At 51.2% G+C, this 16,189-nt stretch overlaps 1 protein-coding gene across 1 annotated transcript in view; it reads right to left on the minus strand.

The window, feature by feature from the left end:
- Positions 1-407: 407 nt before the first annotated feature.
- Positions 408-16,189, minus strand: part of LOC147891690 (protein TONNEAU 1b-like) — a 44,424-nt gene continuing 28,642 nt past the window's right edge. Inside the window, exons 5-8 of the mRNA XM_087388227.1 lie at positions 2,257-2,414; positions 1,972-2,066; positions 1,202-1,243; positions 408-982 (exon numbers count right to left, since the gene is read on the minus strand). Coding sequence (XP_087244353.1) covers positions 1,227-1,243; positions 1,972-2,066; positions 2,257-2,414 — 270 coding nt within the window. The 3' untranslated portion in view covers positions 408-982; positions 1,202-1,226. The remainder of the gene's footprint in view (positions 983-1,201; positions 1,244-1,971; positions 2,067-2,256; positions 2,415-16,189) is intronic.

A 16,189-nucleotide genomic window follows, 5' to 3' on the forward strand; every position in this document is an offset into this window, starting at 1 on the left:
TACTCTATTTTGTTACCTATTTATTTCTTTACACAATAGAAAAGACCTCCCCTTATCTTCATATAGTTGTAATTACTCTTCCCTCCAAACAACCAATCCATTTTTTTGGCCTTATCATAATGTTTTAAAGACCATGACCAATTAACTATATGACTACACAAGTATTTCCACATTTATTCATTCATCTTCATTAAAGCTCCACTAACAAGCAAAGCTGTCAATCATGATCACTTACGAGAACACCACAAACTTTGTCCAATTTGAACACATACAGCCTTCATGATTGTTGTGATATGGCATCTACCTTTGTGCAAGAAAAAAAAAGGATTCCCCTTTTAAAAGTCCTATTTGAATAGCCAGTATAAAACTGTTAAGAGCGCGCAAGGAAAAATTCTCATATGCGATGGTTTGTGTAAATGACGTCATTCAAGCATTCCAAGCATATGTAATCACATCTAGAAATAGGTACCACAAGTCGACTTCAAAACTCAATAGAAAGCCACCATGAACCATGTGCACTGAATGCTCATTGCCTGACCAGGTGGCATAACCTCAAAAACCAACGTTTTCCCATGTGACAGCCTGCTAATTAAAGAGTTGTACCCAAAGAGAAATAATAACGATGACAATAAAGGCAGAAAGTTCATGATTACAATGGATTGAGCAAACCAAAAGCTTTACAACTGATTACTTGTGTCAACCCCATGCCTGTATGGAATGTGACTCAGTGAGTCCCCACTATATCCCTACATCAAAAAGCAGTCAATCAACTATATCTTTGAGGCACATTGACTAAGCAGAAATCATTAAGTAAACTTGTTGACTTTTTTCTGCCGCTGCAACTACATGCATGTACCAAGGTCCAAGAAATTTGTGTCGTTGATAAATACACCACTTCCCACAACTGACAGATTATTATGCTGATGAACAACTCTCTTTCTCAAAGCAAGCATCTTCTTCTTCCACAACTTCGTCCAAACCCCTGCACTCGTCAAGACAGTGCTATTAAAGATTGCCTTTTAGAAAGAGTATCATTTCCTCGACCCTTAAAAGGGCAGGGAAAAAAATTTGAAGATGAACACTTAAGTTACTACACCCCCCGTACAACATTCATCGACTAAAACAATGTATTCTGATCGACAATTACTTGATCCAAAAAAAAGCAAAAATTAGAGTACTGAAATAAAACCAGAAAACTCACTCCAATGAGGCACCATCATACAGTGCTACTGATGTGTTCTGCCTGCATGACACATATAGAAGAAGCATGTAAATGTTGTTCAAATACATGCAAACGAAAACATAAAACTTGAAGCCTACCACAATCTAGAGACAGACTGAGGACAGTTTCCTACTCGTTTAGTGAAAGCATTACTCTGTCTCAGATTTCAGTCGTTCACCAAACAAGATTTACATGTCCACATCTAACATTCCCTAGTATATATCAAAAGGACATCCAAGCACTACATTCAGAATCCCAGTTGATTGTAGTTTATCAAGGGCTGAGTTTCTGAAATCTGGTTTTTACCTCCAGAAACTGTTTAGATATTGACTTTTACTTTCAAGTTGATTTCCTTCTTGCCTATTTTCAGAGATGAGTAAGCCCTCAAGGGAATCGGCATCTTGATGTCCCTTGGCAAGGTCTTCCAATTTGTAACCATTAAGTCTTCCATCATTATTTGAAGCTCCATTTGCCTCAACTACGTTTATCTTGGTTGCATTTTTGTTCTCGTTTGAAGCTGGGAAATAGGAGACTCTCATCACAACCAACCTAATTTCCGCACAATTGCCAGGTGTGGACTACGCAGGAGTGACTTAATTTTTAACAAATGATCAGAATCCCATGCAGCCAAAAACATAGCAGCACAGAATTATAAGACTAGTAGAAAGCCAAGCTTGAACTGTACAAGGTTGCTGCATTCATTAAGTGTCGACATTAGTGTAAAAAGTCAAATCATTGAATAACCTAACCAGGGGGGTCTGCATCTGGTGTGCTATAGTCAGCTGCCATTCCACCTTGAAAATTTCTCACTGAAGTACTGCTTGTTTGACCAATGGATGTGAGCCTGCCAATATACACAGCAGCCAGCTCGTGTAAATTTGGCAGTAGCAGAAGTTTAAAATTTTCACAAAATTCTTGCTCACATTAATCTCTGAAAGAAAATATAGATGCATGATCTGTAAATTTTGATTATAAATATAACAGGAGTGTCGAGAATTAGAAGGGAATGTGCTAGAGGCACAAGAAACACTTGCCCTCCTTTTCGTCCAAGAGGAGGTAGACTTCCAGTCAAAGAATTTGACGGCAATCTTATCTCTGCCTGTAAATCATCAGAGACTGGACAAGATGCGCTGTTTGAAGTTTTCCGCATACCCAATTTTGTGAAGCTTCCAGTTAAGGTGGATGTGTTTTGCTGTGCAAGACATGACAAAAAGTTAAGCGGTCAGCTTTCATTCAAGCGGTGAAGGAAACAAAATAGTAAGGATATATCGAGATGAATCCAGGAACATGCCCAAACCCATCCTCTCAGAACACAACACATAGTGCAGTTTCAATCTCATGATAGTCACTCATAAAGTTAGTACCTTGAACAAGTAAGGATCTTCAACAGCAGTTCAGAAGTCCTTTTATCACAATAACACGTATTTTTTAAAAGGCTACAATGAGCACCATACGATTTGTTTAGCTTCTAGGTACACAAAAGAAGCCATGCATTAATATAATGCAAGGCCTCCACCACTTTTGGCCCTTGAAAGTTGTCAAGAGAGGAAGGGAGATAAGAGAACGCAATGCTGGCAACCACGACAGTTGGATGTACTCTTTTGGGCCTAATAGAACCTTTTCAGCTTCTTAACCTCCTCCTTGTTCAGATAGACCTAGAAGTACTTATAATCAAACCCAAAATTTTGACACCTACCTAAATGACATCATGGAATGCAGAGAGGCTGCATTCAGAACTTATAGAAGCTAAGGTCCTGTTGACAGACTTCGATTTTGTGATCCTCTATGCAACATGACAGAAAATTAACGAGGCTTATGTCAATAGATGTAGCAGCATGAAACACCATGCTGTTAGAATATTAGGGTCACCTCCCCACTTGTGAACCCCCATAGGAGGACAGGGGGGAGGATGACATATAATGTGAGATGGGACAGAGAGGTTTTGTCTAGTGGTGCCATGTGGGCAGTGGACTGGCTGCCACATGGGCAGGACACATACCTCCTTCTTGTACTGTATTCAGGAAAGCCTGAAGGGCCATCCTGGCCAGCATCAAAGGCTGGCTGGACATAAGCTGGAGCAATGCACAAACCAATGGGGCCAGCAGAAGGGCAAGTATGGAAGCAGCAGGTATGGAAGGTATTGCAGTTGGTACAGCAGCATGTGCAGAAAATACGGTGGCTGGAGCAGTCTGGGACTGTGCTCGTCGGCAGTACAGCGGCTGATGCAGGACGTGGAGACTCCAGGAGGGTTGGGGGGAAACCCAGTAAAAAAGCCCCTACATAGTATAACAGGGCCTTAAATAGGCTAGGATCCAGGTCCTCCGAGCAGAAGAGGACAGAATGGATCAGCCCAATCTGTCATTGGCTGACAGACTGGTCGGTCAGGCCGCAGTAGGGTCCGCCTGTTTGTGGGGGCTTTCAGCCCTTGTATATAGACCCAAGTATTGGGAATCTTCAAACTCCAGAAAGCCTCAGAAAAGGCTGCATCCAGAGCAGCGGAAGAGGCCCGTGAAGTCGTATCTTGGACGAGGAGAAGTCCCAGACAACCAGAGCACACCTAGGTGCAGATCTACATCCTATCGGAGAAAGAAAGAAAAGAAAGAAATTTTATTAGAGTCTTCGGAAGCCCGATGGGTCTATGAGACTGAAAGAAAACCTGATACAAATCACAGTAAGGCTGGAGCTACTAAAACGAGCATCATCACCCGTGCTGAATCCTTAGTCTGATCATACATAATCAAATACATCTAAGTGTGACAATGAAAAGAAAAAAAACTAGAGCGGAGCGGAATCCTCCATATGTCATGTCGCCCTAGCTGGTGCATAGCCGGTGATGGGACGCTAGTGTCCGTCAAGGGGTGCCGTGCGTCTCAATCTCCTAGACGAGGCTCGACGCAAGACCAGAGCAACCGTGACTCCCATGGGACATATCCCTCATCTAAACAATGACGGGAGGTCCCCCAGAGTGATCTATGCGTCCCCTCGATGTCTCGTGTGTCGTGCTGCGGTCGTCGGGTCGGGGTCTCTGTCACGTCTGCGGCTAGAGACTGGACGATCAATGTCACTCAATGGAAAGAACCCTATGATCCTGCTCTAAGAGGTGTTTGATGATGTGGCCAAGCCCCGTCACCTGAGTAAGTACTCTCTGTCGGACCCCCTCGTGAATGAAGGCCGCGAGGCATCTCTGATCTGGGTAGGCGAGGAATCTGGAAAGAAACCCGGAGCTGTCTCTGAAGAGACAGTGGTAGCGACCTCAGATCTTGTAGTACACTGGGCACCTGAAAATAAAATGCTCCTCCAACTCAACCTCCTGACAGTCGCACAATATGCATATGCGATGCTCCCTAGGGATCCCCTCTGCTGTGCCGCTCTCTATGCAGAGGCGGTGTGATGATACCCGAAACTATCCGATGGAGATCCGTAGTGAGTGAGGCATATGAAGCTCAGTGTACCTCGGTGGTGTGATGAATCCCTCCTCCGAAATACAAAGACAATAATCTCTGTAGAAACTCAGCTTCACTAGAAGGTCCCTCAGCTCCAACCAGGTCCTAAAGGTGTGTAGCTGCAAGAGATCCTCTCAAATGACCTAGTTGGTGTGTGTAGCCCGATCGGGATGGTGGGTGCGAGTACTGGGGGGGCATCTAAACTGTACTGAAAAGGAGTTATCCTATCGATGTGAAACCCTAGTCTCACAAACCATCTGTGAGTCCGTGCATACCAGCATCACTCGTCTCCCTCTACTGCCAACCTCATGGAGGAATCGAGAGCCAACCATGGCAACCTCTGTCTCCCTGATGTGCAGTCCCCATATGATCTAACCCGGTGTAGATATGTGATGGTCTGAAAGGCTGCATCTAGCTGGAGTGGAGAAGCACCACACTACAATGCAATAACCCTATGCAACAAGCCTTGCCTTGAAACTGTCTACTAATCCATCATCTTTCCGTTTTAGCTTGTAAATCCACTCAATGCCTTCCCATATTTACGCATAATGGAATTACATAATACATTTACTTTGCATAGCGGTCATCCAATTTCCTCATTCACTGCATCCTCCACAATTGTGATCTGCAGGCATATTAGCAGACTGATTCCGTGACAAAACAAGCGGTGGATGAACAAAAGCAATAGAGCCTAGTCCGCCTTCACAGCCACCCTCATCCACATTTAAAGCAAGTGAACGACACCATATCACAAGGTAAAAGGCATTCATTCAAAATCCTTGTCTCTACACACCTCTACATTCAGCTCATACTCTGGCCACATTTCCTCCGGAAGCCAAACAACTTCAAAACGAACCCAATGGACTACACAGCTCAAGACAAGCTCTCCTACTAACTGAGACCAAGCTCAGAAAACACATAGAAGACCCATGAAACATAAATTCCAAGAAAATGACAACCACGGAACTGCATAACTGCCATGAACACTTTCTGACAGCTCAAGGTATACTCAGCCATGCATGCTATGAACCCACATCCCACAGGAAAGCTTCTTTTAACCGTCATCGTGATCATGAATCCAAAAGGGGCTGTCCCGTCAACATCAAGTGTACCACACTTCCAGCAGCATGATCACCAAATCATAGGACGTGCAAGCCCTTCGTACATGTTCTCAAGGTCTTCACGCCAACTCTTTGATCTTCAAGTGCTACTATCACACCTTTTAGAAACCATCTCTGTGAGCATACTCCACAACTACAACTATTCACCATGCACAACCACTTAAGGCCTTCACACGTCACATATACAAATTGCTTGCAACCTTTGATAATCTCGAACCTTGGAGATCTTCTACGAACAGTACTCCTTGCAGTGGTGCATGAGTTCTCAAGCACATCAGACTATTCACGACTCACTTGGATTGATGGCACTTGTCTATCCTTGACACGGTGGTCATAGCCTCGTGGCTTCTCCCATGCTCACGGAGCACACATTTTCTTCGTCTCAAGAACTTTGGACCCGCATAGTAGAGACCCGCAGCCATTAGAGATGCCACAGCTAAGTCCAAAAGCTTCCCCCCCCTGCACAGTCGTCCAGCCATACTCCTTCATGAAGCTCCCTCCAAAACGACAGCCCACCAAAGAGCAGTGCCAGTAAAGGGAAGCCCACCACCACAACTACTGCAAGCTCATACACCACTTCTCTCCCCGTCGCCTACAAGCCCCAAGCCCACACAGTAGCGTCGCCCATCATCTCTGTCACCCTATGTACCTCTCCCCATCCTTCGCATGAAGCTAGCCAACACTATGGCTTCACTTGTCATCACTAAGCACCCGCCTCCCAGCTCATGCAATCAACCCGTCCTTCCAACCGGATCACAGCTCGCCATCACTGTTGTTATCTCCATCGCCATCTCCTCCATGTGATCAAAGTCAGTACCACGACTTCTCCTGCTCACAGAGCACACCCGACATCCAAGTATTTCCAATCTCCACAATAGAGACCACAACCCAAGTCCCAAGCGCTTCTCACAAGCAACCATCGACCTCTTCAGCAGGATCTAAACTCCCCTCCCCTTATCTGAGATCTTCCCCAGCCGCGCAACACTGATGCTCCTCCGAGTCCAACCACAGTATCCTTCTCCCTGCACAATCATCGACCTCCAGCAGCTCCTGGTTGCTCCTCTCCAACCAAGCTCCCGTCCCGTCGTCTAAGATCCTCCCCCCAACCAAGCTCCCGTCCCGTCGTCTAAGATCCTCCTCAACTCATGTGTCCATGCTCCGTGTGCCCACGAACTCCTTCCAGGACCATCTTCTAGCCGCCTTCTCCATGTACGTCCTTCCTTGCAGTCCATAAGCTCCTTCCCTCATCACGTAGCCAAGCTTGCATGCATGGCTTGCCTTCTCTCACAAATTGCCACGTCATCCCATGCTTTTTTACTACTCTCAAAGGTTTTCTTAAACCTTAGGTCCAATCAATTAATCCCCAACCTTAGACTTTAAGCACACCCTTATACACAACCTTCAAGCAAAGCCTTTAGTGCTTGATTGCCACATATGACCGCACATTCATGAAGCCCACAACCCATGATATGAATGCCCACATGACTTGCAAATTGGAAACCACTCATGGCAAGACAAACATAATACAGGCAACAATGAAAAGCATGTCATCCCACAACAAAAACACCTCACAATGGATATCAAATGCTCTGGAGTGCATGATGCACCTACACTGCTCTATCATCATATCCTGAGAGTCCCTGTAAAGCATCTACAATCTCAAGAAGATATCTACATCAGTATAGAGTTTTTATGAGAGTGTCCATAACTCAAAGCCACCACCCACTAGCTATGTGCATAGCTATGCACCTACTCATCAGCATGCAACAAGTGGAAAACATATTTACAATTTTATCCACACAGCATCTGACCTGTTGTTATGGGCTGCATTTCAGCTTGATGTGTCTCTGAAATCTATACACCTTATTGTACAAGGGCATCAAGGAATTTCCCCACAAATCTACATCTCTACTCATTGTAATATGCCTGGTGGCCAGATGGTAGAGTTTGTATCCTTTGCTTCTGGAACTATAACCCACTAAAATGCATTTTAAAGCTTTATCATCAAGCTTGGTTCTATGTTGCTCTAGCACAAGTGCATATGCCAAGCATCTGAACATTGGGAATTGTGCCACTGAGAGCTTCATGCCATCCCAAGCTTCAAATGGAATTGTCTATAAGGCTTTTGTGGACATCTATTCAGCACGACATGATGGCCTCCAACCAAAACTTGTTGGAAAAACCTTAACCCTTCAACGTGCATCTTGCCATCTCCATGAGAGATCTATTTTTACTCTGAGCCCCACCGTTCTGCTGAGGTGTGTATGGCACAATGCACTGATGAAAATGCCTCTATCTGCAATCCAAGCATGAAACTCCTTTGACACATACTCTCCCCCCCAATTGTACGAACAGTCCCTCGCTACGCCCTCCCTCGCCCCCTCGCCTCGCTCTCCACCCACCCGCCCCTCGCCCCTCCGCCCTTCCGCCCCGCCCCCTCGCTTTCCTCCCCCATCCGTCCCCCGCCCTTGCCTCTTCACCCCCCCTCCGCCCTCCAACCTCCGCCCCCACCCTCGCTCTCCACCCCCTCCCCCTCCGCCTCCCGCCCTCGCTTCCACCGCCATCCCTCCCCCTCACCTTCGACCCCCGCCTCCGCCCTCCGCCCTCCACCCTTTCCGCCTTCCGCCTCCGCCCTCGCCTTCGCCTCCGCTTCCCCCACCCGACTCGTTTCGTCCCGTATCGCCTCACCCTTCTTCATCACACCCAGGCTCCACCCCCTCGTCTATCCCCCCCCTTTTTTGGGTGGCAGCCTCCTCTTCATCGGAGGTCTCGCAGTTTGTCTTGGCGGTATGGCGGCTCCCTGCCCGGAACCGGAGGCCTAGTCGGACCCTCCCTCTCCAGATGCCTACCGCGTTTTCTTGACAGAGCAACAATCGTCTCGGGTACAAGAGGTTGCCAATGACTTTGCCCTTACTTCCGTCTATGGCAAAGTCATTGGACACTCCCCCTCCATATCAGCCATCAGGGACTAGCTCCAGTCCACTCTCATGCTAGAGGACATCCACATTGAGGAGATGGCCCTTATGGGAAGGGGCATCTTCTGGCTTAAACTCTCCACTGCGAAAGCTGCGAGCAACCTGATTGCTGGTTCCCCCACATCTGTGGATGGAAAGATCATTATGATAGTCCCTTGGTACCGTGGATTCAGTGCAGCGGATTTTGATGCTTGTTTCTGCATACCTCGCCACCCAATGACACTAGTTTTTCCAGGCCTTCCTGCTGAGCTGCGGCCGATTGTCAGGGACCTGGGCTCCCACTTTGGCTGGGTTATGCATGACACTTTCGCCGACGCGGTTACTACGGCAGGAGCCCCCCGAGTCCGTGTGGCTGTGGCAGACCCTGCGACTCTCCCTACAGTGATTGAGATCGTGACAGACGCTGGCAGCATTACCCAGAGCATGGTAGTCACAGGACAGCCAAGGCCAGTGCCCGAGGTGTCACGGCTTTGGGCACCTGGCTGCTATTTGTCCACAATTCTCCAATTCCTCTCGGCCCCCCCCGCCCCCTCCCCCTCCGCCCCCTCCCCCCCCTCTGGGCAACCACGTCAAGAGGAGCAGAGGCAGCCGGAGTCCCGGTCCAGAGATGGCTGGCGGCTGGACTGAGGTCAGAAGGAAAAGAGGAAAGAATAAGAAGATTTCCGAAAAAGGCAAGGAGGCAAAGGTTACCCAACCTGCAACAGCGCCTCAGAGACCTGACAGGCAGCCGCCCCAGGGTCCTGGGAGAGCTTCTTCTTCGACGGTAGCCCGCCCTCCGCAGCCTCAGGTCCCCCTCTCTTCCGCTCCCCAGCCCCCTTCCACTCAGTCCCAGCCCCTTCCCCAGTCGCACCCCCCTCTTCCCGACCCGCAGCATCAGCCCCCGCCTCTTCCTCTTCAGCCCCCTTCTCTTCCTTCTCAGCCCCAGGTTCAGCCCCATCCCCCTCCCCCCGCCTCTCTCAACTCTCCTGCAGTGTCAGCTATACCGATGGTTCCTCAGCCGCGGGCAACCCCCACTCCCCCTCCTCCACCCCCCCCGCTAGTCGCCTCCGTGGAGTCTGAGTTGCCTACCCCCCAGCCACCTCCCCCTTCCCCTCCACAGGTAGGACACCCCAAATCTACACCACCCCTGGAGCAGTCTTCCCTGTCTGCTAGCCCGACCCCCTCAGTTGCAGACTCTGGTGGGCCTCAGCTTCAGGAGAGAGAGCTTCCTCGCGACTTCTACAGATCTGGCCCCTGGGACTACTTGGATGTGGCCGACCTTGGGACCTTCCCTGCTTGTCTCGACATCAGTATGTTCCTGCTCCGTAAAGGGGCGGATGGGAAGATCGCAGCCTTGGCCCCGAGGGATGGCCCTAGCTTTGCTTTCACATTCCTCAACGACGGCACCGAGACTTGGACAGACGACTCGGTCTGGGAGGCTCTCAGAGAGCAGACGCACGCTCAGGTTTGCTCCTGGATAGGCCCGTCGAGTGGACAGCTTCTCGAGACTCAGTGGTCCGAGGGTGACGTGCGCCTGCGGTGGCGTTGCGCCGCCAAACGCTTCAGATTGATTGTGATCCTCAAGCCCCCTCTGTCGTGGCCCCTTCCCCAAGATGTCAGAGCCTGGACTCCTCAGAAACTCCAAGCCTTCTACGGGATGACTACCTCAGAGATCTCGAGTTGGCTCGAGAAAGCGTTTGTCCATGGCACTAAAGGCCTTACGCATTTGCTAAAAGTTTTGAAGAACGGGCACGACGACCCCGCCTCCCCCTCCAAACCCTCTCAAAAGCGTCAGCGCCTCCATTCCGAAATGTCAGCTTCTTCATCGACATCAACCGCGAGTAGACAGTTGTTCGCAGCCTATCAGTCCTCACCATGAGCTTACACCTTGTCTCCTGGAATGTGAACGGGTTTCATTCTTCTGGCACCCGTGGTCCTAGGAAGCTCATCTTGAGACAGGAACTTCAGCCAGCAGTGATTGGTCGCTTGGATATACTTCTGCCCCAGGAGCATAAGCTTTCAATGGCTCATTCCCGTAGCTGCGGGAAGATTCTCCCTGGACGCTCTCACACTTATTGGGAGCCCTCGATCGGTGCATAGGGGAGGAGTGGCGGTGTCTGTACTTCCGTGTGCGAGCTGTTAGCCCAGGGAGTTTTTGGTCATGGTACGTTGATCCCAGGCCGTGCACTTTGGGTAGGCCTAGAGTTGGAGGGTTCCAAAATAGGAATCCTCAACATCTATGCTCCCACAGACCTCCGATGCAGAGCCACTTTCTGGAGGACACTCACAGGGATTCTCCCGGACATGGATTCCTGGATTGTTGGAGGTGACTTCAACAATCTGGAGACCTTGGAGGACCAGCAGGGTAGAGAACCAGAGTTTACAGGTATGGCTCAGGCAAAGCAGTCCGCTTGGGACTCCTTTATCTTCGCGACAGGAGGTAGGGACAGCTGGAGAGACCCGTCCTTCCGCCGTTGGCACGGGAGCTTGGACTTCTCATGGGGCTTCCGCAAGGAAGGAGGCAAACTCCTGGTGCGACTGGATAGATTTTATGTCCGTGATTGGGCCATCAGCAGAGGTGGTTAGGCGGGTATAGTGCCAAGGACGACACTTTCCGACCACGCGCCTGTCCTCTTATCATTAGACTCGGCAGCTCAGTCCCTTCCTCCCCGTTCGTGCCGGATTCCCGACTCCATCTTCTCGAGGGAGGAGGTGCGCAGTAGTATCGGTAGCCTTTGGGACAGAGATTGGGGCGAGTGCGTGGATCTGGTTGATTCGGTGGCGCTGGCTTTGCAGGAGTCCAGCCAGATTTGCCAGCTCGCAGCGCTTCAGGTTCGACAGGAGTGGTGGGGCAGAGAGAGAGCTCTTCGTAGGGACCTCGCTTCCATTCAGCGACTCCAGCAGGCAGCCCCGGGCTCGGAGGAGCTTCGGATCCAGGCCCTTCGAGCCAGAGCCCTTCTTGAGGAGACTCTCCAGCGCCGCTCAGAGTTTTCCTATCACGCCTCCCTCTCATACTGGGCTCGGAAGGGCGACCGGATGAGCAGGGAGTTCTTCAGGACGCATGGCCAGAGAGCAGCAGGTGATCAGCTACGGAGTCTTAGGACAGCGGAGGGGCACATCGTTACTGATCCGGGTGAGGTCTTGGGGTTGGCTACCGACTTCTACAGGACTCTTTTCCAGCAGGAGCAGCTTGCCCCTCGCACTCAACGTTCCCGCGAGGAGGTGTGGAGGCACATTCCAGCCCTAGTTCAGCCCAGCATGCAGGCGACGTTGATGGCACCGTTCACTATTGACGAGATGTTGGAGGCCTTGATGGCCATCGATGGGCAGAAATGCCCTGGCGAGGATGGACTCTCTCGCGCTTTCTTCACCTCCTTCTGGGATCAGATCCATCAGCCCCTCCTAGCAGCCCTCCAGAGGATTTTCAGCAGCGGATATATGCCTGAGAGCCTCTCCTCGAGACTGATTTGCCTCATCCCGAAGGGAGGAGATCGACAGGAGATCCGTCAGTGGCGCCCGATCACTCTCCTCACCACTGCCTACAAAATCCTTGCCAAGATGATCAGCGCCAGAGTTCGGCCTCTACTTCCTGACCTCATTCATGACACTTAGTCAGGCTTTGTCCAGGATCGCAGTATCTTGGATAATGTCTTCACATTCTCAGAGGCGGCGGAGTGGGCTCAGCACAGTGGGTCACATTTAGCCATCCTACTTCTCGACTTTGAGAAGGCCTACGATCGAGTGGACTGGTCCTTCCTGGAGGGTACTCTGGAGCGACTAGGGTTCCCAGCAAGATGGATTCAGGGTATTTCAGCATTATACAGGACAGCTTCCAGCAGGGTCATTATCGGCGGCAGGATGGGAGAGCGATTTCGTTTGGAGAGATCAGTGCGTCAGGGTTTGCCCCCTTGCTCCTTACCTGTTTCTCTTCTTCGCCGAGGCCATGACATACTACCTTCGGGCGAGGACGACCGGGATCCGGGGTGTTCACCTTCCCATCAAGGAGGACACGGAGCTCCTGGATTCGGAGTATGCAGATGACACAGCACTGTATGTTCAGGATGATGAGATGATGCTGGAGAGGGTGAGGCTGGCCCTAAAGGTCTTCTGTTCGGCAACCGGTGCGAAAATCAACTAGAACAAATCAGTTGGTTTTCTCACTACTCCCGGGGCGTGCTCACAGTGGGGGAGGTTTTTAAGTTTCAGGTGGATCCCACGGGGACAGACAGCTAGATATCTCGGCTTTCAGGTCGGCCTGGATATCATGCCAGCTCAGCAGTTTCTCCCAATGCTAGATTCCATTCGACGGAAGCTGGCTTTCTGGAGCACTGCTAAGCTCTCTCTGGCAGGTCGTGCTCTTGTAGTCAACCAAGTTCTCCTAGCCACGGCATGGTATGTGGCCTCTTGTTGGTGTTTCTCGAGATCCAGCGTGGCACAGCTTAGGAGGTTGGTCCAGAATTTCCTCTGGTCTGGGGGGGACGGTCTCAAAGATACCAGAGCCAGGGTTGCCTGGCAGACAGTCATTCTTCCGCAGGCTGAGGGTGGCTTGGGAGTCATCGATCCTAAGCTTCAGAGTCAGGCCCTGCTGGGCAAGTTGGTTATCCGCAGTTTGACCCCGAGGGGGCAAACGTGGAAGATGCTACTTCAGCAGGGGATCGGTTCTTGTGTCCCGCGCCGAGGTGGAGAGTGGCTACCGTCCCTCAGGTGGATCTCCACTTCTGCCCCGCTCACTCAGCCCCGCTCCCCGCTCATTCGTAGCCTTCTCATGGTTTGGAGGCGGCTCCGCCTCAGTCTCATACAGTCCCCTCCTAGCTGTCAGGAGGAGATCGATCGCCAGCCGCTCATCTGGAACGATCAGGTCAAAGATGTCGTGGGCCTTCAACTGGGGGAGAGATCACACATCAGGTGGGACGGTTGGATGCGGGGGCCAGCCCGGTTCCTTCGAGTTTGGAGGGACACGTACAGACACTTGGAGACCGCTGCTCTAGCAGCTGCAGCTGGAGGTGCCCGTGGAGCTCAGGCGAGACGCACGGAGATAGACGGAGCGATTCCAGCCGGTTGGTTGGTTCCACCCGAGATTCAAATCCTCATGCCTGGTGATGACCGTTGGCTGGGACAGTTCACCCCCCGTGGCATCCCACTGGTGGTTGCAGGTCGGATGGACGACACCTCTGTTTCCTACTTCGCGGTTATGGGGGACGGCCGACTCAGAAGAGAAGATGTGCTCATTGACCCCCTACTCCCATGGCAGAGGGTTCGGGTCGTAGGCCTCGTGGGGAAGGTTTGGCGGACCGATCCTAGTATAGAGCAGGATCAGCTGCAGTTATGGCGACTCTGGCTCTGGGAGGGGCAGGCCTTGTCAGAGCTTGATTGGGACCCAGGAGAGTGGAGATGGCCAGAGATTGTGACAGGTCAGGGGCCGACCTCTTTCTTCGCCTACAGCACGACATTGGGCAGGAGAGTTCTCGGGAGGATGCAGAGCCGCCCGCCCACCCAACGGCCCAGTTGGTATGCTCAAGATATCTCCAGGCTATTTTTACAGGCCTTCTGGAAGGCCTTGTGGGAGAGCTGGCGGCCGCGGAAGATCTCCTACTTCCTTTGGCTACTCGCCCACAAGGGTCTTCCAGTGGGGAGCTGGTTGCGACAGGTTGGTCAGGATGGACGTTGTCAAATATGTCATGACGACGAGGAGTCACCAAAACACTGCCTGTGGAGTTGCACTCGCGCCCGGGAAGTGTGGAGGTGGACCTTCGGGATCCTTACTCGCGTAGCACCGGAGTTAGGTTTGATCACTTGGGGTGCGTTCTGCTGGTGCAGCACCGCACCTGGCTTTCATCAATTGTTCGAGGCAGGTCCGCAGGACCCCACGTTCCTTATCACACAAGGGACTTGGGGGCCGCTCGAGAGCATTCCGCCGCACCTGGCAAAGGCTGACACAGGATCTCAGGAAAGGCAGCCAGTCTGGGAGATTATTAGCAGCATCGCACGATGGCACATTTGGACCTCGCGCTGCGCGCAAATCCTCGGTGGCACCTCCCTTTCGACTGCCCAGGTCATGACCGACATCTGGAGTGAGATTATACACACCCTCAAAGGCCAGTGGGACCAGATACAGGGAGACTCCCGGGCTGGCCGGGAGAAGCGGAGACGTTTCCTCCGTGATTGGGATACACGGGGCCTCTTCTTCGAGCATACATCGCAGGGCCTTCAGTGGCGCTATTCACCACCTCTCTGGCTGTTCATTCACACTCGCCTGATCCCTCCGTGAGAGAGAGCTTTACATTTTTGTTTCCTTTTAGGGCTGCGTCCGATTTGTGAACGCAGCCCCGTCAGTTGCAAAGCTGACCTCATGTATCTTGTTTTGGAAGTAATATAATCAGCACTGTTTTTTCGGCCAAAAAAAAAATTTGTACGAACAGTCCCAACTTTGCAACCTAACAGATTTTCAGCCATCAAGACAAAATGTCGATGTTTTTTTTGCCGAAAAAACAGTGCTGATTATATTACTTCGAAAAAACAAGATACATGAGGTCAGTTTTGCAGCTGACAGGGCTGCGTTCACAAATCACGCAGCCCTAAATGGAAACAGAAAGCTCTCTCTCACGGAGGGATCAGGCGGGTGTGAATAAACAGCCAGAGAGGTGGTGAATAGCGCCACTGAAGGCCCTGAGAAGTATGCTCAAAGAAGAGGTCCTGCATATCCCAATCTCGGAGGAACCGTCTCCGCTTCTCCCAGCCAGCCCGGGAATCTCCCTGTATCTGGTCCCACTGGCCTCTGAGTGTGTGTATTATCTCACTCCAGATGTCGGTCATGACCTGGGCAGTAAAAAGAGAGGTGCCACCGAGGATCTGCGTGCAGCGCAAGGTCCAAATGTGCTATCCAGCGATGCTGCTAATAATCTCCCAGACTGGTTGCCTCTCCTAAGATCCTGTGTCCGCCTCTGCCAGGTGCGGCGGGATGCCCTCGAGCGGCCCCCAAGTCCCCTTTGTGATAAGGAACATGGGGTCCTGCGGGCTTGCCTCGAACAACTGATGAAAGCCAGGTGTGGTGCTGCACCAACAGAACGCGCCCCAGGTGATCAAACCTAGCTCCGGTGCTGCACGAGTAAGGATCCCGAAGGTCCACCTCCACACTTCCCGGGCGCGAGTGCAGCTCCACAGGCAGTGTTTTGCTGACTCCTCGTCCTCATGACAAATCTGACAAAGTCCATCCTGACCAATCTGCTGCAACCAGCTCCCCACTGGAAGACCCTTGTGGGCGAGTAGCCAAAGGAAGTAGGAAATCTTCCGCGGCCGCCAGCTCTCCCACAAGGCCTGCAAAAATAGCCTGGAGATACCCTGAGCATACCAACTGGGCCGTTGGGTGGGCAGGCGGCTCTGCATCCTCCCGAGAACTCTCCTACCCAATGTCGTGCTGTAAGCGAAGAAAGGGGTCGGCCCCTGGCCTGC

This window comes from Dipteris shenzhenensis, chromosome 17 (assembly GCF_047967505.1).
Source record: "Dipteris shenzhenensis isolate YYH24624 ecotype China chromosome 17, Dip_SZ_1.0, whole genome shotgun sequence".
Classification (NCBI taxonomy): Eukaryota; Viridiplantae; Streptophyta; class Polypodiopsida; order Gleicheniales; family Dipteridaceae; genus Dipteris; species Dipteris shenzhenensis.